The sequence below is a fragment of the Budorcas taxicolor genome, chromosome 24 (assembly GCF_023091745.1).
Source record: "Budorcas taxicolor isolate Tak-1 chromosome 24, Takin1.1, whole genome shotgun sequence".
Taxonomy (NCBI): Eukaryota; Metazoa; Chordata; class Mammalia; order Artiodactyla; family Bovidae; genus Budorcas; species Budorcas taxicolor.
In genome coordinates, this window is record NC_068933.1 from 36,894,205 (window position 1) to 36,915,461 (window position 21,257).

At 45.7% G+C, this 21,257-nt stretch overlaps 1 protein-coding gene across 1 annotated transcript; it reads left to right on the top strand.

Moving 5' to 3' along the window:
- Positions 1-422: 422 nt before the first annotated feature.
- On the top strand, positions 423-19,867 carry CHRNB3 (cholinergic receptor nicotinic beta 3 subunit). Its single transcript, XM_052661395.1, has 6 exons — positions 423-516; positions 1,104-1,255; positions 2,440-2,484; positions 15,147-15,256; positions 15,524-16,406; positions 19,709-19,867. The coding sequence occupies exons 1-6, from the start codon at positions 423-425 to the stop codon at positions 19,865-19,867; spliced, it is 1,443 nt and encodes a 480-aa protein (XP_052517355.1).
- The last annotated feature ends 1,390 nt before the right edge of the window (positions 19,868-21,257 follow it).

The window sequence follows — 21,257 nt, forward strand, 5'->3', positions numbered from 1 at the left end:
AAAACAATGAAAATCTTCCTGGTTTGAAATTGTATAGCACAGCCCTGAAAAGAAACAAAACTGACCTCGAGAACAAGTTCCTAAACCATTTCTTCAGTTTGAGAGTTAAAGCTTGAAATCAGGACTTTCGAACATTTAGGGGCAGAGAAGAGTTGTCAGAAGCTGGCTGTCGTAAGGGAAGTCTTGCGCAGGAGGAAGGGACAGAGCAGACAGGCCACGTGGCGGCTGTTCTGTGACCACAGGCTGGGTGCATGGGAAATGGGCCTGGCCACTCCCTCCATTGGCTCATTCATTAGACAGATATACGGTGAGCTCCTGGTGTGACCGAGCACTGTGCTATGTGCTGGATGAACATCATCAAACAACGTGGACCCCGAGGGGAGGACAGACAAAGACAAACATAGACAGATTTCAAAAGGGACATGGAGAGGCCAGGCCAGGTGCGGTGGTGGGAGGTGCATGCAGGCAGAGACCGCAATCCTCGGGAGGTGAGGCAGGACAACGTGGGCGCTGTGGGTGATCCTTCGGGGGTCAAGTGATGACCTCATGATGGGAAAGTCCTATGAGAAAATAAAGCTCTGAAAGTACAGAGTCTGCATGCATGCTAAATCATTTCAGTCCTGTCCAACCGTTTGCGACCCCATGGACTGTAGCCCACCAGGCTTCTCTGTCTATGGGGATTCTTCAGGCAAGAATACTGGAGTGGTTTGCCATGCTCTCCTCCAGGGAAAAGTATAGAGCCTACCTTTATTTCTTTTTTCTTCCAGTTTTATTGAGATGTAATCAACATATAGCCTTGTGTAAATTTAGGACATACAGCATATTGATTCAATTTCATATCCATCACGGAAGGATGACCACAGGATGGTTGGTGAACATCCACGGTCTCAGACAGGGACCACATTAAGGAAACAAGGAGAGTATTTACGTGCAGTTGGGGAGGGAGCTGAGGTGGAATAGGAGAATGTTAACTGAGAAGCTCAGGAGCCTTAGTCCTGCCTCGCTGAATCAGGCTGTCCAGAAAACACGACGGTCCAGTTCGGGGTTGTGGGGTCAGCTGTCCCGCCTCCCTGGTTAATTCGGGTCCCCTCCTGTTCATCCAGCCGCTGTGGGATTCAGGTCCATAGCTGAAGAAGAAGATGCGCTGCTCAGACACTTATTCCAAGGTTACCAGAAATGGGTTCGCCCCGTATTGCACTCGAACGACACCATAAAAGTCTACTTTGGATTGAAAATCTCTCAGCTGGTGGATGTGGTGAGTAATCCCCGGCCCTCAGCTGAAAAGGACATGCATCCCTTCACCCGCTGTCGAGGCTAAGATTTGATTTTGTTTTCTTTCCCCGTGTCTGCCATTTCAGTTTTAAAAATAACTCAGCCTGAGAGAAAAACCAGCCCCGGGAAGCCAGTGAGATGACCCGAGGACAGAATGTCATTTTCATGGCGACACTATTGTAGGGGGAGGGGGGACTTCTTGCTGAAGGGAGGTGGGCCGTGGTTAGGAGGGCATCTCTCTGATGGGTTTACTGGAGCTGCCAAGGTGAAGAGCAGACGGGGCTGAGCCCGGGGCTGACTCAGTGTCCCCTGAGCCAAGCCAAGGTGGGCAGGGGTCGGAGCAGAGAGAGCCGTGGTGACAGCCCCAGACAGTCCCTGGGTGACCCCATTCCCTCCTGGATCCCCTGGGGAGCCCAGACCTTTCCCTGACACACCCCGTACCTTAATTTTCCTATTAAGTTCACATTTCTGCCATGAGGTTCCTGGGGAAATCCGTGAACTTTGATAACCCAAATTCTGCAAAACCATGCTACTGCAGTCCCCAAAGTCCTAGAACAATCTTCCCCCATTGGCCATATCCAGTCATCATCACCCCCCCTCAACTGACTCAAAGCCCAAGATTCCGTCTAGAAAATCATACAAGGCCCACCTCCCATTTAGCTAGTATTTCATTCTACTTCACCCCCTTACTATGCCTTTGGTTACGCAGTTTATACAAATATCACCACAAGGAACTGCTACTTGCTCTCATTATTATTTTCATTTTAAACAAAATATGCCTAATATTGTAGGGTCCCAATGCCGTTGGATTTCCCTGGTGGCTCAGACGGTAAAGAATCTGCCTTGTAATGCAGGAGACCTGGGTTCAATCCCTGGGTGGTAAGATTCCCTGGTGAAGGGAATGGCAACCCACTCCAATATCCTTGGCTGGGATATCCCATGGACAGGGGAGCCTGGCAGGCTATAGTCCAGGGGGGTTGCAAAGAGTCAGACACAACTGAGTGACTAACAGTCACTCAATGCCATTTAACTGTTCTTAAGTTGAGAATCCTTGCCACTTTGGACTGCTCAAAACTAAGATTTCAAGAAGTCTCTGTGACAAAAAAAAAAAGAAAAAAATCGCATACACATTTTCACTTAATTTGAATTTAATTTTCCTTTTCTTAGGATGAAAAGAATCAGCTGATGACGACAAATGTGTGGCTCAAACAGGTAACTGTCAGTCCAAGGACTGTACCTCCTGTCTAATTGTCATCATTCTTTTCCACTAAGAAAGGTTCCCATGGAAAAATAATTATTTTAAAGAGTGCATTGAGTTCTTCAGGGAGACATTCAGTTCTTGGGAGTGTTTGGGGAAGGGTTTCTTCTTTTTTTATTTTCTTCCACGGAAGTCAGAGGTCAGTCTGGAAGCCCGTAGGCGCTGTCTTCTTGCTCTGTCTTCTTGCTCCTGGAGGGGGTCTCTGAGCAGGCAGGTGGGCAGGTGACCCTGACTGTGAGTCCCAGGCACTGGTCCCTGGGCTCCTTGGAGAAAAGGGGGCCAAGTTCCAGAGTGCAGCTCACCCCACTGAAGCTAAGACAACCGGATAAGAAAATCAGTGATGGTAATTCCCTTTCCTCCCCCAGTCCTCCCTAGGATGTTGCCCCTCCCCTAATGCTCTTTTCTAGAAAGAGAAAAAGGGATCACAGAGGCCCCCACTATCAACCTCAGAACGAGGTGAAGCCCAGGTCAAGACGCTGAATCCACAAAAGCCCAGGAATGATGTTCGGCTGTTGGCCTGACCACAGCCTGCCTCCTGCTCTTTCTAGAGTTGCCAGAAAACGGTTACCCTTCAAATAATACCTGTGTCGTGTAAAGGAGAGAATATTGGCACTTCTTTGACAGGAAATGAAAAGGTTGATTTACTTGCTTACTTTTTTGGTTTCGTTAGCAATTACTTTTTTTTTTTCCTTTTTTTACCAGATGTCCAGATATTACCTAATCTCTCAGAGATTTAAAATCTAGATATGTTAGCTATCTCACTTAATTTTAACATATGTACATAACATTCTTCACTTGCTTATGTTGAAATGAGTTAGTTATCTGTTCCAGTTTAGCGCACGCTCATGCAGGTCTTCCTGCTCATGGTCTATAAGGAACAATGGATAAAAGACGCTAAGGAGATTTTCTGGGCCTCATCTGAGGGTCATCAGATTTCATCCACTCAAAGGTTTTGATCAGATTTGGGTGATTAGTATAAATTTTGCTAGTTTCTAGTTCTCTGATTCTTTACTTGGTAGATATGTTAGCGTATTATGAAATGGATCAGCATATTATTTTACTTGTAAATAAAAATGTTCAGGAGAAAATAATAAGCTGGGAATGTAGGTATAAAAATACAATTTAAATAAATAGGGACTTCCCTGGCTATCCAGTGGTTAAGATTCCAAGCTTCTGAGGCAGGGGTCATGGGTTCAATCCTTGGGTAGGGAACTAACAACCCACACGCAGTCTGAGACGGCCAAATTTTTTTTAAATGTAAAAATAGTAATAATTTTTAAAAATAAAATGAATAAATGTATTTTTCAATATACAGTCCTTGGGACTTATCCCACTTTTGCACTTTAGAGGCTGTGGAGTTTGAAGGTATTTTGAGTTCATAAAAGTCAGTAAGAAGCCCTGGATTTGCACTTTCACAGAAGAGAAGAAAAATTCTTTGTTGAAGTGTAAATAAGCTTAGGACGTTGGCAAAAATAAAACAGACTCTCACTCTTCCATACACACCTCCTCCAGCTGCCCCTTGAGGTTACAGCCTTACACGTAACACAGCAGTCGATGAGCCTTGGCCTTCGAGGTATAGGGACTTCTCACTTTCCTGAGATTTTGGAAACAAGAAGTTGTTTCAGACGAAGAGAACAAGATTAGATGTGAAGGGAAGAAACTGTCTTCCTCGGGCTTCAGCTGTACTTTGGAAATGACCTCCAGCAAAGTGAGGCCCCTGGAATCGCGGTCTGGTGAGCACCTCCAGGGCAAGACAGAATCGACACCTAAAAATCCCTGAACAGAGCGAGAGAAATCTACAGGGAGAGGGAGAGAGTGCCTAGCTGACATTTAGGAAAGCCTGCTGGGAACTTGGGTTCACATGTCGTAGAAGTAACAGGGGTAACATGGTTTCATTGCATTAATTTGCAGTGGGTTGTCATAGCTCTTATCCATTTACATTTCTGAACCTCTCTAAATTAGCAAAGTGGGTATCATTATGCCTGTTACCAGGGACAGAAGAGTCTGCTTCATCTGGCTAGAACCAGCTTTCCCCAGCTGGAGCCTTGTCTGCACATCTGGCCCCGTGCAAAACATCCAGCCCTATTTCTAAATTAGAGGAATATTCAGAGTAGGAGAAACCACTGAGAACATGATGGCGCTATGAACCCACTCACACAGATTGAGTTTGGAGTGGGAATGTCACAATAGGTATTAGCCAACAAGGGCTATGTCATGGTACAAACAGTGTGGGAGCAAAAAAGATAGGAGAATCTCTGGCCTGGTGGCAGGCAGGGAGGGCTGCATGGAAGAGGAGGCATTGGAGCTCCACCACGACATTACTTATGTACTTTCTTTTTTATGTTTTAGCTTTTTAAGTGTAAAAGAGTAAAGGAAAGGACTAAAGGAAACAAATGGGAAAAGAAGATAAAACTGACATTAAAAAAAACTAGCACTAGTGTTTACACAGACCTCAGTTTCAGAGCAGCCAACAACAATGTTAGGATTTATTGAGCATCTGTTAAGTGCCCAGTCTGTTACACGTGTCATGGCAATGAATGCTTTCAATTTTCACAGCCACCTTCCAAGGTCTGTTATGATTCCCATTTTGCAGACGAGAAGACTGAGGATTGGAGGACTGGAGTGACTTGTCTCAGGCGACACATTAGTAAGTGCAGTCTGGTGTAAAGAAATCATTTTCCTCCTCAGACTGGAGGAGCTGCTGGGAGACACCCGGCCGTCCTCTTGGGGCTCTCCCTGTAAAGTCTAGCTCCTAATCCTGGCCTTCTAAGGCTTTGGTTCCTTAACCTCTGGGACCTCTCATGAAGCTGTTCTAGAAAGGCATTTAGGAGAGAATGAGGCTGGGAGTCACTCCATTGATTCCACAGGGCTTATTGAGCACCTACTAAGGGGTCAGGCAATCTGCTAGATTCAGGATGTACAGGGCGTAAGACACAACCCTGCCTTCAAGGAGAGGATCTGGTGTTAGTTGTGTAAAAATAATAGACACCATAAGTAACGTATATACGTAAGACACTGAGTCATTACAATTATGACAATGAAATGGGGGACGAATCATGGAGGGCTTCCAAGGGGAGGAGACATTTTGGTGGGGTCTTGCAGGATCAGTAGAGGTTCGATGACCCATAAAGGTGGAGAAACCCACCTGTATAGGTTTCCCAAAAACACTGTTTCCCAAAGCTCTCACACCAGAGCAAAGCTATAAGAAACTCTTTCCAATCACCTCTGTCTACCTCAGTAAAAATAAAGACAAAAATGACCAAACTTCTCTCTTTTCTCGTTGCCCTCTCAGACACTGGAAAATGCTCCTTAGTTCATTTCCATGGAGAGAATAAAATTCTGCCTGCTTGCTCCTAAAGCGGGTTTCCTGCAGCATACCCAAGTGAGATGATTGGTCTTTTGTTTTCTTTTTTAACCCGATTCCTCTGTTCTATCTTCTATTTCCTTCATCTCATCTGGTATATTTAGACATTTCTCGTCTATCCTCCCAACCGCAGACCTTTACAGGCACAAATTTAGTGACATCCTGAGAAAGTCCTCTATGGAGAGCTATTTTTGTGGTATTGATTTTATTTTGCAAACTTGTTTGTCTTCGTACTTCCAAAGAGTAATCTAAACCCTACAAGTCATAAATAGATTCTTAACACCGACTCACTACAACTCTGTGACAAGGTGTTCACCGCCCCAGCCACTCAGATTCCACTTCACCTTTGTCAAGGGTAGGAAAACCGCATCGCAAGCACCTGAAGGGGATGGAAGAGAAAACCATCCCTTCCTCACTGATAGGACAGTCAGCCCTTTGCCTGGATGTCACCCTGTGAGTAATCACCCTGAAGGCAGATGCCAAGTGTGTTCACTCAACTAGCGCTTCCTGAGCACCTACTATCTGCCAGGGCCATATAGGGCACTGGACCTCAACTCTGGAGGCAAAGTCCATGAGCCAGAAGGTTCTGAGCAGCCAGGTGTTACTGTCACTGAATGTGGGCAGCTGTCCCAGGCCCACGGCAACCTCGGGGACACAGAGCTCCCTGAATCTTACAAGGACAGCACCTTGGACCAATGTGGTTTCTCCAACAGCTGGTTCCTGTGTGTTTTATTAGTTCAGTTCAGTCGCTCAGTCGTGTCTGACCCTTTGCGACCCCATGAGCTGCAGCACGCCAGGCCTCCCTGTCCATCACCAACTCCCGGAGCACACCCAAACTCATGTCCATTTTGTCAGTGATGCCATCCAACCATCTCATCCTCTGTCGTCCCCTTCTCCTATTTATTTGGTTATGCCAAGTCTTAGCTGTGGCACGTGGGATCTAGCTCCCTGTCCAGAGATTGAACCTGAGTCCCCTGCATTGACAGCACAGAGTCTTAACCACTGCACCACCAGGGCATTCCCCGAATTCCTGTTTTAGATCACAGTAAGTTCAGAAACATGAAGGCCTCATTGGGTGGATCCCTGCAGCTGGTTTTGGAGGAGAAAACCAAGAAACTGGCTTTAAAAAAAAAAAAAAAACAACCTAAGGAAAGGCTGGCCTTGCTGTAAGGTCTGGGCCATCTCCCCAAAGCCTAGTTATTTATCTTCCCCAACCTGCAACAGCACCTATACTTCTAGGGATTTTCCCTGAACCTCTGTCACCATCTTATCTCCTTCCTTTTCCATAGCCTCACTCGGACCTTAGCAGAGGAGGCCCTGCCGTATGGTCTTCTGATTCGTGTGGACCCTGAGTGAGAGTGAAGTGAGTCAGGGATCCAGAGTCTTGCTGTATAAACTTGGCAGGTCACTTCCTCTCTGACCCGGGCTCTTCGTTTATGAAATAAGGCAACAGCCAGCTGCAGTGTCGCTGGCTGGCTAAAAGGCGTTGTGTGTGTACATGTGACTGCTCTGAGGTCTGGCAGGTAGTGGGAACTCAATAAATGTCATTTCCTGGTGCCCTCTTCATAGACTTTCTCTTCCTTAATGACAAATCCCATTTCTCAGCCTTGACAACTCAGATATAATGGGAATATGGTGGTGGTTTAGTCGCTTAGTTGTGTCAACTCTTGCGACCATGTGGACTGTAGCCCGCCAGGCTCCTCTGTCCGTGGGATTTTCCAGGCAAGAATACTGGAGTGGGTTGCCATGCCCTCCTCCAGGGGATTTTCCCAACCCAGGGATTAAACCTGGGTCTCCTGCATTGCAGGCAGATTCTTTACCAACTGAGCTATGAGGGACGCCCCAGTGGGAACATGAGACATATAATATGCCATGTTGCCGTCTTTAAGATTAAAATGAATCAACAGTAATTTCATTAATTTAGATTTTTTTTTTTTGGCCATATTTCATGGCTTGAGGAATCTTCGTTCCCCAAACAGGGATCGAATCCAGGCCTGTGGCAGTGAAAGTGTCAAGTCCTAACCACTGGCTCTCCAGGGAATTCTGACATTAATTTAGTTTTAAGAATTTCACACCTGACTTTGAGGTAATTGAAAATCCCAGGGGTGTCCCAGAGGTTGCCAATCAAGGCACCAGCAGGGAATATTTGTTTCTTACTATCCTTTGGTCTTGGGATTAATAATTATTAATTTTTAAAATAATAATTTTTCTAATTATTAAGAATCATTGGAAGACTTCATTTATTATTTTTTAAAGTCATGACAATTTCTTTTTTAAGTCTTAAGATTTAGGTTTAAACAAAATTTGGTTCTGGATTTTTCTGTAGCTTGACATTTATGAATGATATTTCAGGTAATATATGTAAGAAAATTTTAAGGGAATATATATAATATGGATTTGAAGTTGCACTTTTTGGAATTAAGAAAGCTAGACTGGGAGTATTTTTCTATTTTTTTTCTCAGTCCGGGATTAACTTTGGTATTTGGCCCTGACCTAGCCTGTGCTCCCCTGATCCTATAATAATAACAAGCTCTCAAGCCCAGGACTGCTGCAAAGTGGAGCTGATGTTTGTACAGAGCTTTGAGAATCTTGCCCGGGACATGCTGTGTAAACACTGGATACTGTTTCTAATCTCCTGCTTTAGAAAGGCAGACACAAGAGGTTAATATCCAACCCCAGGGTTTCAGAGAGAGAAGGGAAATGACCAGAAACGCTCACAGCCCCTTAGAGAGCAGGACAGAGGATTTGGGCTCTGAATCCTCATCCTGATTCAGCTGACTTTCAGTTCAGTTCAGTCCAGTCACTCAGTCCTGTCCGACTCTTTGCGATGCCATGAACTGCAGCACGCCAGGCCTCCCTGTCCATCATCAACTCCCGGAGCCCACCCAAACTCCTGTCCATCAAGTTGGTGATGCCATCCAGCCATCTCATCCTCTGTCGTTCCCTCCTCCTGCCCCCAATTCCTCCCAGCATCAGAGTCTTTTCCAATGAGTCAAGTGTTCGCAGGAGGTGGCCAAAGTATTGGAGTTTCAGCTTCAGCATCAGTCCTTCCAATGAACACCCAGGACTGATCTCCTTTAGAATGGACTGGTTGGATCTCCTTGCAGTTCAAAGGACTCTCAAGAGTCTTCTCCAACACCACAGTTCAAAAGCATCCATTTATCGGCGCTCAGCTTTCTTCACAGTCCAACTCTCACATCCATACATGACCACTGGAAAAACCATAGCCTTGACTAGATGGACCTTTGTTGGAAAAGTAACGTCTCTGCTTTTCAATATGCTATCTAGGTTGGTCATAACTTTCCTTCCAAGGAGCAAGCGTCTTTTAATTTCATGGCTGCAATCACCATCTGCAGTGATTTTGGAGACCCCCAAAATAAAGTCTGACACTGTTTCCACTGTTTCCCCATCTATTTGCCATTACGTGATGGGACCAGATGCCATGATCTTAGTTTTCTGAATGTTGAGCTTTAAGCCAACTTTTTCACTCTCCTCTTTCACTTTCATCAAGATAGCATGAGCAATGATGCTGTGGTGTGGGGCTGAGCCAGCATCATAGTGGACCACATCCTGCTGGAAATTTGGTGAGCCCCTCTGATGGCATGCTGGCAGGGACAGCATCTTTAATTCCCCAGGTCTGACCTCAGAAGGACACTGAGGTTGTAAGGAATGTCTCTCCAGTCCCACAAAGGAGCATAGCCAGTGAAGGATGGTCCAGGGGTAGAACTCTAATTCGATGTTCAATGCATTTTCTCTCTCTCTCTCGGGTACCCCCAAAAGAGTCCCACTGACCACAAGTCCCACCTGCTCCCTGTTCTTTACTGTTCAAGAACGTACCCTGAATCCACTGGAGCGGATTTTATATCCTCCTCAAGGATTCAGACATGCCCCTCATTCATCCATCCACTCACATCTGCTCTTCATCCTGGAACAGCATCCTCAGTAGCCCTGCTCCCTCCTCCTTGGTACCCAGTCCCCCTTCCTGCCTTCTGTCTCAGCTACAGTGTCATCTAATCAGAACCTCCTTCCCTGTCCACTCAGCGTCCCCCATCTTTTCACCCAAACCGTCCCCTTCATGGCAGTGAGCACAGGGTGATGTTAGTTCATGGGTTCTAGAATCTTCCCTGGTGGCTCAGTTAGGTAAAGAGTCTCCCTGCAACGCGGGAGACCCAGATTTGATCCCTGGGTCGGGAAGATCCCCTGGAGAAGGGAATGGCAACCCACTCCAGCAGTCTTGCCTGGAAAATCCCATGGACAGAGGAGCCTGGCAGCGCCCTAGTCCATGGGGTCGCAAAGAGTCAACACAACTGAGCAACTGACACACACACTCCCCACCAGGAGTTCCCACAGAAAGGAGTGTGAGTCTGGGGGGCAGAAAGAGGACTGAATGTTCTATCGCGGGTTCTGGTCTGATGCAGCCCTGGGTAGGACAAGGTGGCCCTGCTCAGAGCTGGTATAAGCCTTGCATATTTGTGGGATGGATTAATTTCCCCCAAATATCAAGCTTCCTGAAGCACAGCCTCTGGACTCCCTCGGGTCACAGCTGTCCATCCTGCTGCTGGAGGCGCGATGAGCAAGACAAATCTTTCCACCAGAACCGTCTCTCCCCTGGGGCTTAGCCCATTTCCCTGAGCACAGTCTGCACAGCTGCTGTGTGTTTGTGGAGATTTGCCCCCGGAATTTGAGCTCCCCACTTTCTTTCTGGGCTGCAGAGCCGGGCTTCGATAAAGGTGACCAGTTCCTGTAGAAGAGAGAAGACTGAATTCCAGAAGCAGGCGATTGATTTGGAGATCTTTAGGTTCCAAGCGGAGACACTGTGGGTTTGGACTCACTAACGCTGTGCTCCCTTAACACTGATATTAAAGACGGAGCGAGAGTGTAAGAGACCAGTTCTAGTCAGTCTGCCCAAACACGCATCTGTCCCCAAGGCTCGTCGCCTGTGTGCCTGCTGCTTCCTCCCTTTGCTCTTGCTGGTCAGTCACGAAGTCGTGTCGAGGCCTTGCGACCGCATAGACTGCAGCACACCAGGCTTCCCTGTCCTTCACCATCTCCCCGAGTGTGCTCAAACTCATGTCCATTGAGTTGGTGATACCATCCAACCATCTCATCCTCTGTCACCCCCTTCTCCTTTTGCCTTCAATCTTTCCCAGCCTCAGGGTCTTTTCCAGTGAATCGGCTCTTGACAGCAGGTGCCCAAAGTATTGAAACTTCAGCTTCATCTTCAGCCCTTCCAATGAATATTCAGCGTTGATTTCCTTTAGGTTTGACTGGTTTGATCTCCTTGCTGTCCAAGGGACCCTCAGGAGTCTTCTCCAGCACCACAATTTGAAAGCATCAATTTTTTGATGCTCAACCTTCTTTATTGTCCAACTCTCACATCCATACGACTACTGGAAAAACCATAGCTTTGACCATACGGACCTTTGTCAGCAAAATGATGTCTCTGCTTTGTAATATGCAGTCTAAGTTTGATGAAAGTGAAAGAGAAGAGTGAAAAATTTAGCTTAAAGCTCAACATTCAGAAAACTAAGATCATGGCATCTGGTCCCATCACTTCATGGGAAATAGATGGGGAAACAGTAGAAACAGTGTCAGACTTTATTTTGGGGGGCTCTAAAATCACTGCAGATGGTGATTGCAGCCATGAAATTAAAAGATGCTTACTCCTTGGAAGGAAAGTTATGACCAACCTAGATAGCATATTGAAAAGCAGAGACATTACTTTTCCAACAAGGGTCCATCTAGTCAAGGCTATGGTTTTTCCAGTGGTCATGTATGGATGTGAGAGTTGGACTGTGAAGAAAGCTGAGCACTGAAGAATTGATGCTTTTGAACTGTGGTGTTGGAGAAGACTCTTGAGAGTCCCTTGGACTGCAAGGAGATCCAACCAGTCCATCCTAAAGGAGACCAGTCCTGGGTGTTCATCGGAAGGACTGATGCTGAAGCTGAAACTCCAATACTTTGGCCACCTCCTGCGAACACTTGACTCATTGGAAAAGACCCTGATGCTGGGAGGAATTGGGGGCAGGAGGAGAAGGGGACGACAGAGGATGAGATGGCTGGATGGCATCACCAACTCGATGGACAAGAGTTTGGGTGAACTCTGGGAGTTGGTGATGGACAGGGAGGCCTGGCGTGCTGCGATTCGTGGGGTGGCAAAGAGTCAGACATGACTGAACTACTGGACTGAGCTGAACTGAACTAGGTTTGTCATAGCTTTCTTTCCAAGGAGCCAGTGTCTTTTAATTTCGTGGTGGCAATCACCATCCACAGTGATTTTGGAGCCCAAGAAAATAAAATCTGTCACTGTTTCCACTGTTGTTCCCTGCTTGAGGTCTATTTCATACGTTAAAATATACTTTTCATATATATAAAGAACTAAAACCTCAGTCATTAGAAAACCAACAACCCGATTAAAGAATATGAAGAGGACTTAACAACCACTTCACCAAAGAAAATGTATGGACGACAAATAAGCACTTGAAGAAAAGCTCATTGTCATTTAGTCATTAGGAAAATGTATAGCAAAAGCCATAATGAGATACTAGTTTACAGCTATTATAATATAAACATTTCAGTGTGACTTTACACAGTACTGGAGATGATGCCAGACAGTTGGAATGCTCATGCATTGCTAGAGGGAACAGAAAATGATCCAGCCACTCTGGTGTCATATAAAGTTAAACGTACACTCACCCTATGACCCTGCCATCCACTCCTAGGTATTTACCCAAGAGGAAAGAAAATGTTTTTCACCCCCAAACCTACAAAATTTTTATAGTCACTTTATTTATAGTCATTAAGAATTGGAATGAATCCAAATATTTGACCTGGTAAATGGATTAGAAAAATCGTGGTAACTCCCTACAATGGAATACTTCTCACTAATAAAAAATAAACAATCTACCTAGAATCCAAAAATGTATTTCAATAGGTAACAGAAGTCAGGATGGAAGGACCATGGACTGTGATTCCATTCTCTGGCATTCTGGGAAAGGCAACATTCAGTTCAGTTCAGTCGCTCAGTCGTGTCCAACTCTTTGCGACCCCATGAATTGCAGCACGCCAGGCCTCCCTGTCCATCACCAACTCCCGGAGTTCACGCAGACTCACGTCCGTCGAGTCGGTGATGCCATCCAGCCATCTCATCCTCGGTCGTCCCCTTCTCCTCCTGCCCCCAATCCCTCCCAGCATCAGAGTCTTTTCCAATGAGTCAACTCTTCGCAGGAGGTGGCCAAAGTATTGGAGTTTCAGCTTTAGCATCATTCCTTCCAAAGAAATCCCAGGGCTGATCTCCTTCAGAATGGACTGGTTGCATCTCCTTGCTGTCAAGAGTCTTCTCCAACACCACAGTTCAAACGCATCAATTCTTCGGTGCTCAGCCTTCTTCACAGTCCAACTCTCACATCCATACATGACTACTGGAAAAACCATAGCCTTGACTAGACGGACCTTTGTTGGCAAAGTAATGTCTCTGTTCTTCAATATGCTATCTAGGTTGGTCATAACTTTTCTTCCAAGGAGTGAGCGGTGGTTTCCAGGGATGGGGAGGTGGGAGGATTGATTACAAAGCACAGCCTAAGGAAAACTGGGGGCAAGGGAGCTGTTCTGGTATCTTTATGGTGATCATGATTATTCAACTATTTGACTATAGAACCAGATGCAAAAGAGTGAATTTTATTGTATGTAAATATTTTAAACGTAAAAGTGAAAAACAAACCGAAAGTGCTGCTCTGGGTTCCCTTCAACATTTCTGAGATCGAGACTTGCTGCTGATAGTAGAAGTCTCCTTGCGTTAGTCGCTCAGTCGCGCTCGACTCTTTGAGACCCCATGGACTGCAGCCTGCCAGGCTCCTCCGTCTATGGACTTCTCCAGGCAAGAATACTGGAGTGGGTTGCCAAGTCTCCTTAGCAGGAGACAAATTATTCATAGGAAGGAAATTGTATTTGCTTTTCAAAGTGGGCAGAGGAAGAGGAAGGAAGAGAGAAGCTTGTGAGTACCGAATAAGCATGGTAAATGCTTTATTCGTTTGAGCTCTTAACCTATCAGTCTTCATCTGCATAGTTTTCCATAAGTATTCATGCAAGTTTTTTTAATCCTTTAGAATGTAGCTTTCTAAAGTCCCTATCTTTTTCAATTTGGTTTTCAAGGGTCAAGCCTCACAAATATTGTCTAAGAGAGCCGGTGTCTCATCTGGAGTGTATCATTCCATCCTTTTCCAGGCATCATGCATATTTCAATATTGTACCATCTAGTGAATCATCCATCTGCTGACTCCTGATTTTTTAATGACGAAGTTGGCATCACTGGGCTCCAGGGAGCCTCATACTGGGCATGCCCTCCTGACTCTCTGAAATGTCATTTAATATTATCCTGCATTATTCCTCAACTGTCCACATGACAGATGGTGGGGTAATTCACTTTCAGGTCAGATTTCATAGGATTCTGGATTCCAAATCTTTTTAAGTCCACGTCTACTGCAATTGGGTCATCCATACATCATCCTTTTGACCTTCATAATCCAATCAATTAATGGTTTTGTTAATCTGGATCCATCAGCCTCTGTAAACCATGCTAAATGATTTCATTCTATTATGAGGAAAAATATGCAAGTTAACAACATTTAGAAATATAATTTAAAATTGGATTTGGTGCTTCACAGAATAAGAACAGATTAGAATGTAAAAGAAAATTCTTGGAAAATATTTTTCCGTTGGATAAAACTTATAATGTCCTCAAGAGTAGTCGGCAGATACTGGATAATTCATATTAGCATACTGTGTGGATCTTTGTCCAAGACTCTTGATTGATATTCAGAATCATTTATATCCATTTTCATGAGATAACAACATCGCTGGATGGACCAACTCTCCAAGAATAAACTGAGTTAGGGCTATCTTTGCATTTCTTTTGTTTCTTCAGAGAAAATAGGCTGAAAACAAATAGGTCACAAATCAGTGAAGTTTGTTGCTGAGCCTCTATCATTTGTGAGGTCGTCGTGGCAATTTTGGAATTCCCAGGCTGGACAGGTGTGAGAGTCTAGACCATCAAACACGAGGCTGGCTCGGGCTATACCTTTAACTGCCCTGAGTCACAGACCAGGGCCATAGGCTTAAAGCAGATGAATTTCTCTTTTAAAATAAAACATGAGATTCATAAATTAACATAAACTTGATTCCAAACTCGAACTGAATTTCCAGAATAAAATTATTCTGAAATACTTGTATTAATTTATATTAATTTCCACACAGGAATGGACAGACCACAAGTTACGCTGGAATCCGGATGAATACGGTGGGATTCATTCCATTAAAGTTCCATCAGAATCTCTCTGGCTTCCTGACATAGTCCTCTTTGAAAAGTAAGTATCAAAAAAAAAAAAAAGTAAGTATCACAGAAGAAAAATCCGCTAGTCCGATGAGGAATGGAAATAGAAAAGCTTGATTGTGCCAAAATAATTAAGAGAAAGGTACAACCTTGATGAGAGAACTGTTCCTTTCGGAAATCTTGTTTGATGCTGTGATAGGAAAGGAATAAAATACAGATAGGACAGCGGTGGTGGGGGGAAAAAAAAAAAAGACTGCTAATCTGTGTTGGACTAACCGCCGAGCGAACCGTCTTTCCACAGCGCCGACGGCCGGTTCGAAGGCTCGCTCATGACCAAGGCTGTGGTCAAATCGGACGGGACCGTGGTGTGGACGCCTCCCGCCAGCTACAAGAGCTCCTGCACCATGGACGTCACCTTCTTCCCCTTCGACCGGCAGAACTGCCCCATGAAGTTCGGATCCTGGACTTACGACGGGACCATGGTGGACCTCGTCCTCACAGACGAGAACGTGGACCGGAAGGACTTCTTCGACAACGGAGAGTGGGAGATCGTGAACGCCAGGGGCACGGCTGGGGGCCGCAGGCACGGCGCCGACTGGCACCCGTTCATCAGCTACTCCTTCGTGCTGCGCCGCCTGCCCCTGTTCTACACGCTCTTCCTCATCGTCCCGTGCCTGGGGCTGTCCTTCCTGACCGTGCTGGTCTTCTACTTGCCCTCCGACGAGGGCGAGAAGCTCTCCTTATCCACCTCTGTCCTGGTTTCCCTCACGGTCTTCCTCCTGGTGATTGAGGAGATCATCCCGTCTTCCTCCAAGGTCATCCCGCTCATCGGGGAGTACCTCCTGTTCATCATGGTCTTCGTCACCCTCTCCATCGTCGTCACTGTGTTTGTCATCAACGTCCACCACAGATCTTCCTCAGCCTACCACCCCATGGCCCCCTGGGTTAAGCGGCTCTTTCTGCAAACCCTTCCCAAGTTACTCTGCATGAAGGACCACGTGGATCGCTACTCTCTCCCAGGTAGAGAGGAGAGGAAACCCGCCCTGAGGGGTCAAGTCCTGGAAAGAAAGAAACAAAAGCAGATGAGTGATGGAGAAAAGGTTCTGGTCGCTTTCCTGGAAAAGGCGGCGGATTCCATCAGATACATTTCCAGCCACGTGAAGAAGGAGCATTTCATCAGCCAGGTGAGGGAACGGTTGGGAGCACCGACTGAGGTTTTTAATGTCTGTTTGCAACAAATGGGGTCCCTGTTTCAAATGTGACCTTATCAACTACCTGCTTGACGTATAACTTCACACAAGCCCTGACACATAGGGACTTCAGTATGAATTTTCAGGGAGACTTTCACAAAAACAGAATGAGCAAAAGAGAAGCAACTCTAGGTTAAGCGCAACTCCTTCTCGTTAGATGTGATTCTATTTAAATAATTCAATTCTACATTGAAGTTGTTTGTCCAGGTCTCTGCTCATTTATCTCTCATTTTTTATGGGATGATGGATATCTCTATTCAGAATATCTGGAAATCAGAAAACAGAAAGAATCAAGCTTTATATTAACATAAAACATGATGTAACAGCAAGTATTTAGTTCTCAGGTTTAGTTTTTAAGATGTGGAAAGGATCTGGATTTAAGACTCAAAACAGTCCTGCTTGCAGATGTTACCCATGTTCCACTTGCTTGAGAAAAGCTGCTTAACCTGAACTTGTTTTCTGAACTCTCCCTTGAAGGGAGGAATTATAGACATCAAGTGCAAAATATGTATTATGTGCCCAGCACACATGGTCTCATGATGTGCAGACAATAAACGTTAATCCTCATCTTTCTTCTCTCCATCTCTCCCTCCTCTAAATGGTCCTTCCCTGCGGAAGGAAAATATTATTTGACATATAAATATTCAGCACAAACGGGAGTCTGTTGCTTAAAAAGAGTTAATATTTATACAAGTTTATACAGTTTCATTATTTTACTCTAAAATCACTGAAAATTAGTGCCAACAGCCTAATGCCATAAACAAACTTAAGAAAGAATAGGTTTTTCAAGAAACAGCCTCTGTATTTTATATGGGTACTGCCTAGTACCTCGGAGAAGGCAATGGCACCCCACTCCAGTACTCTTGCCTGGAAAATCCCATGGATGGAGGAGCCTGGTAGGCTGCAGTCCATGGGGTCGCTAGGAGTCGGACATGACTGAGCGACTTCACTTTCACTTTTCACTTTCATGCATTGGAGAAGAAAATGGCAACCCACTTCAGTGTTCTTGCCTGGAGAATCCCAGGGACGGGGGAACCTGGTGGGCTGCCGTCTATGGGGTCCCACAGAGTTGGACACAACTGAAGTGACTTAGCAGCAGCAGCAGCAGCCTAGTACCTCCTCTCTCTTACAGTTTGTCGTTTTTTAAATCCACTGAAAAAAATTTTTTTAAAGCACTGGGGAAAAAAATGCTGCTATGGAACAAGCATGTCAGCTATTCTTAAGGTTTTCTATTTCTTTATTTAAATCTTTTAGAAATTCTAACACAAAGATTTAAATGGTTTTTTATAGACTTCCCTGGTGATCCAGTGGTTAAGCTTTCCAAAGCAGGGGATGTGGGTTTGAAATAAATAGATCAACACCGAAGCAATGTCGTAACAAATTCAAAAAGACTTTAGTAATGGGTCACATCAAAACTAAAATATTTTTAAAATTTTTAAAACCAAAAGTAGCTTTCTAAAAATTATTAAAAAAACACATCGTTGGCATAAGGAATTTGGAAAATATGAAACATTTAAGATGATTCACGTCACTAATAATCCCCCACTTAAGGCTGACACTTTTTAAAATTAAATGTGTTTATTTTTAATTGGAGGATAATTGCTTTACAATATTGTGCTGGTTTCTCCCATATATCAACATGAATCAGCCACAGGTATGCATATGTCCCCTCCCTCTTGAAACTCCCTCCTACCTCCTACCCCATCCCGCCCCCTACGTTGTCACAGAGCTCCAGATTTGAGCTCCTGCATCATACGGTAAATTTCCACTGGCTGTCTAATTATACATATGGTAGTGTATATGTCTCAATGCTACTCTCTCAACTCAGAAGAGGAGAGGGAAGCATTGCCCTCTCCTTCCCCACTGTGTCCGCAAGTCTGATCTCTAAGTCTGTGTCTCCATTAAAGTGAAGGAAAGTCGCTCAGTCGTGTCTGACTCTTTGAGACCCCATGGACGATAAAGTCCATGGAATTCTCCAGGCCAGAATACTGTAGTGGGTAGCCTTTCCCATCTCCAGGGGATCTTCCCAACCCAGGGATTGAACCCAGGTCTCCTGCATTGCAGGCAGATTCTTTACCAGCTAAGCCACCAGGGACGTCTCCATTGCTGCCCTGCAAATAGGTGCATCAGTACCATCTTCCTAGATTCCATATATATGCGTTAATATATGTTATTTGCTGCTGCTGCTGCTAAGTCACTTTAGTCGTGTCTGACTCTGTGTGACCCCATAGATGGCACCCCTCCAGTCTCCCCCGTCCCTGGGATTCTCCAGGCAAGAACACTGGAGTGGGTTGCCATTTCCTTCTCCAATATAGGAAAGTGAAAAGTGAAAGTGAAGTCGCTTAGTCGTGTCCAACTCTTAGCGACCCGTGGACTGCAGCCCACCAGGCTCCTCTGTCCATGGGATTCTCCAGGCAAGAGTACTAGAGTGGGGTGCCATTGTCTTCTCCCATATGTTATTTGACACTTAACATTTTCACCTTCTTCGTGGTTTTCCCTAAGGTTTTATTTCTAAACCTCTACATGCACAATATTTTCAAGTTCCACACCAGCATCTATGTTCTTCTAGGACAGCAGGCACCCTGGTCAGCACTGTCTTTACCAAATCCCCAGGTAGTAGAAATGGGACCTTTATTTTCCATTGAAAGACCTCTGGCCTGGTCTCTGAGACTCCCCCAGCCCGCAGCTTGTCTTGCTCTGACCTGGCCCTCCCAGGCTGCAGACCAGTCTCCCAACCTCCCTTCCTTCAGAGGGACTGGGTCTCCTGTCTCCCTCACCACTTCCTGTCAACACCTCCAGGAGTGTCCCCCATAGCCCTACCCAACTGTGGAGTGGGGGAAAAGAGGTCACTGAAATATGTGACCCCCAAAATCCTTAATTTAGAAATTTGTGCTCTATTTCCTATGTCATATCAGGAAGCATTGCAGTAGGAGATGCTGCCTTTTTATTTGGGTAAAAATCAGGCTTTTTCTGTTTTAGTAACGTTTACAACTGCATCAGTGATTTTGTTGTTTCTATTTTATGTCCTCGATGTTGATGAAAGCGTTCCCCTGAACTTGAGCTACGCGCCGTTTTCTTGGGCACCAACTGTGAGGTCCCAGGAAGTCGATGTCTCGGGGGAGGTGTCAGGTGCGTTTGGAAAACTGCAGGGCTGTGATCCGAATAGGGTTCCTTTGAAGTCCCTCAGAACAGCCGCGCAGCAGGCTGAATGGAAGGTGTCCTTTTCTCTCTGGCAGGTGGTGCAAGACTGGAAGTTCGCGGCTCAAGTTCTCGATCGGATTTTCCTGTGGCTCTTTCTGATCACATCCGTCACCGGCTCGGTTCTGATTTTCACCCCTGCTTTGAAGATGTGGCTACACAGTTACCATCAGGAGCAGGAATCCAGAGCTATCTAACACATGCCCCTAAAGCAGAATCACACCTTAGAGCTGACATCCAGCCCCCATGTGTATACAGCATGCAAACCCATGTGCTCATCAGGAGGCCCCGAGGGTGGACAGTGTCTTGTGTCGTCCTCAGCGAGGCTGAACCTCGGTTGCCATGACAGCGAGTTGGGTGTCAATTAAGCAGACCCTCCTCAGACCCCGGCTTTGGCTTCTGCAGACGTTCAAGGAGAAATTGTGAGCCTGGGCCTGAGATCACGAGCCTGCAGCACACAAGGACGGTTGCTGTGTTTCGCCAAGAACTCCAGGAAAGGGAAGACTCCAGCATCAGCTGGTGTCCTTGGTGGTTTTACCCGGCTGCCAGCTGGCACTGGCATTGTAGCCATTGCTTCTGTAGCCATGCGCCTGCCCTGCGGGTGAGCCGTTTGGGGCATCACACTGGTACCAGGGCAACCCTGGGCAGGGCACACCTGTCATTACCGAGACTGCAGGAAGACTGGTGACTCAAGGCCCCCCAAACCTGGCATTCGTTCTGCATGGTCTGGCTCGAATGTGGTCCACCTCTAAGCCAGGTTCCTCGTGGCTCCGTCATAGACTCACGACGGTGTTCAGGTGGTCATGCCAGAGGCTGCTGTGGAGTGGGCTTGCTGTAAGGCCATGGCAGAATAACTCGCAGTAGAAACAGAGTGATCGGCTGCCAGGAGGGCAGTCATTATGCCCATTCTCTTTTCCTAGAAAACGGAAATTCTGAACGTGCATTGATAATGGTTTTTTTATGTCCCCTCATCTAATCTAATCCATTTCAGCAGCGTCCTCCGGGCTGCTCACCCAGTTTTTTCCCCTCTCTCTCCCCTCTCTGCTTCTTCTTCCTCTGAGAACACTTCAGTGCTACTCTCTTAGCAAATTTCAGTTATACAAAGCCGTGTTATCAACAGTGGCCACCATGTTTTATATTAGATCCTCTGACCTTATTCATCTTGTAACCCAAAGTGTGTACCCTTTTACCAACCTCTCCCCATTTCCCCGCCCCCTAGCCCCTGGCAACCACTTCCCTTCTCTCTGTTTCCAAGAGTTCAAGTTTTGTTTTGTTTTTCTAGATTCCACATATGAATGAGATCATGCAGGATTGTCTTTCCCTGTTTGCCTTATTTCAAAGCAGCGTGTCCTCTGGGTTCATCTATATTGTTGCAAATGACAGGATTTCCTTCTTTTTATGGCTGAATTGCATTCCATTGCATGTATATCACATTGGCTTTATCCGTTAATCTGTGGACAGACAGACAAGTAAGTTGTTCCATGTCTTGGGTGTTGTCAATAATGCTGCAATGAACATGAGGGTACAGATAGGATCACTTCGCGAGAATTATTTGGTTTCCAGGAGCTGGCTTGCTGGAGTGTACAA

Bases quoted from the DNA above. Each gene is read 5' to 3' on its own strand.
- CHRNB3 (XM_052661395.1), top strand. From the start codon at position 423: ATGGAGAGGCCAGGCCAGGTGCGGTGGTGGGAGGTGCATGCAGGCAGA. The intron at 15,257-15,523 runs GTAAGTATCAAA...GTCTTTCCACAG, and splicing joins GACATAGTCCTCTTTGAAAA to CGCCGACGGCCGGTTCGAAG. The intron at 16,407-19,708 runs GTGAGGGAACGG...TCTCTCTGGCAG, and splicing joins AGGAGCATTTCATCAGCCAG to GTGGTGCAAGACTGGAAGTT.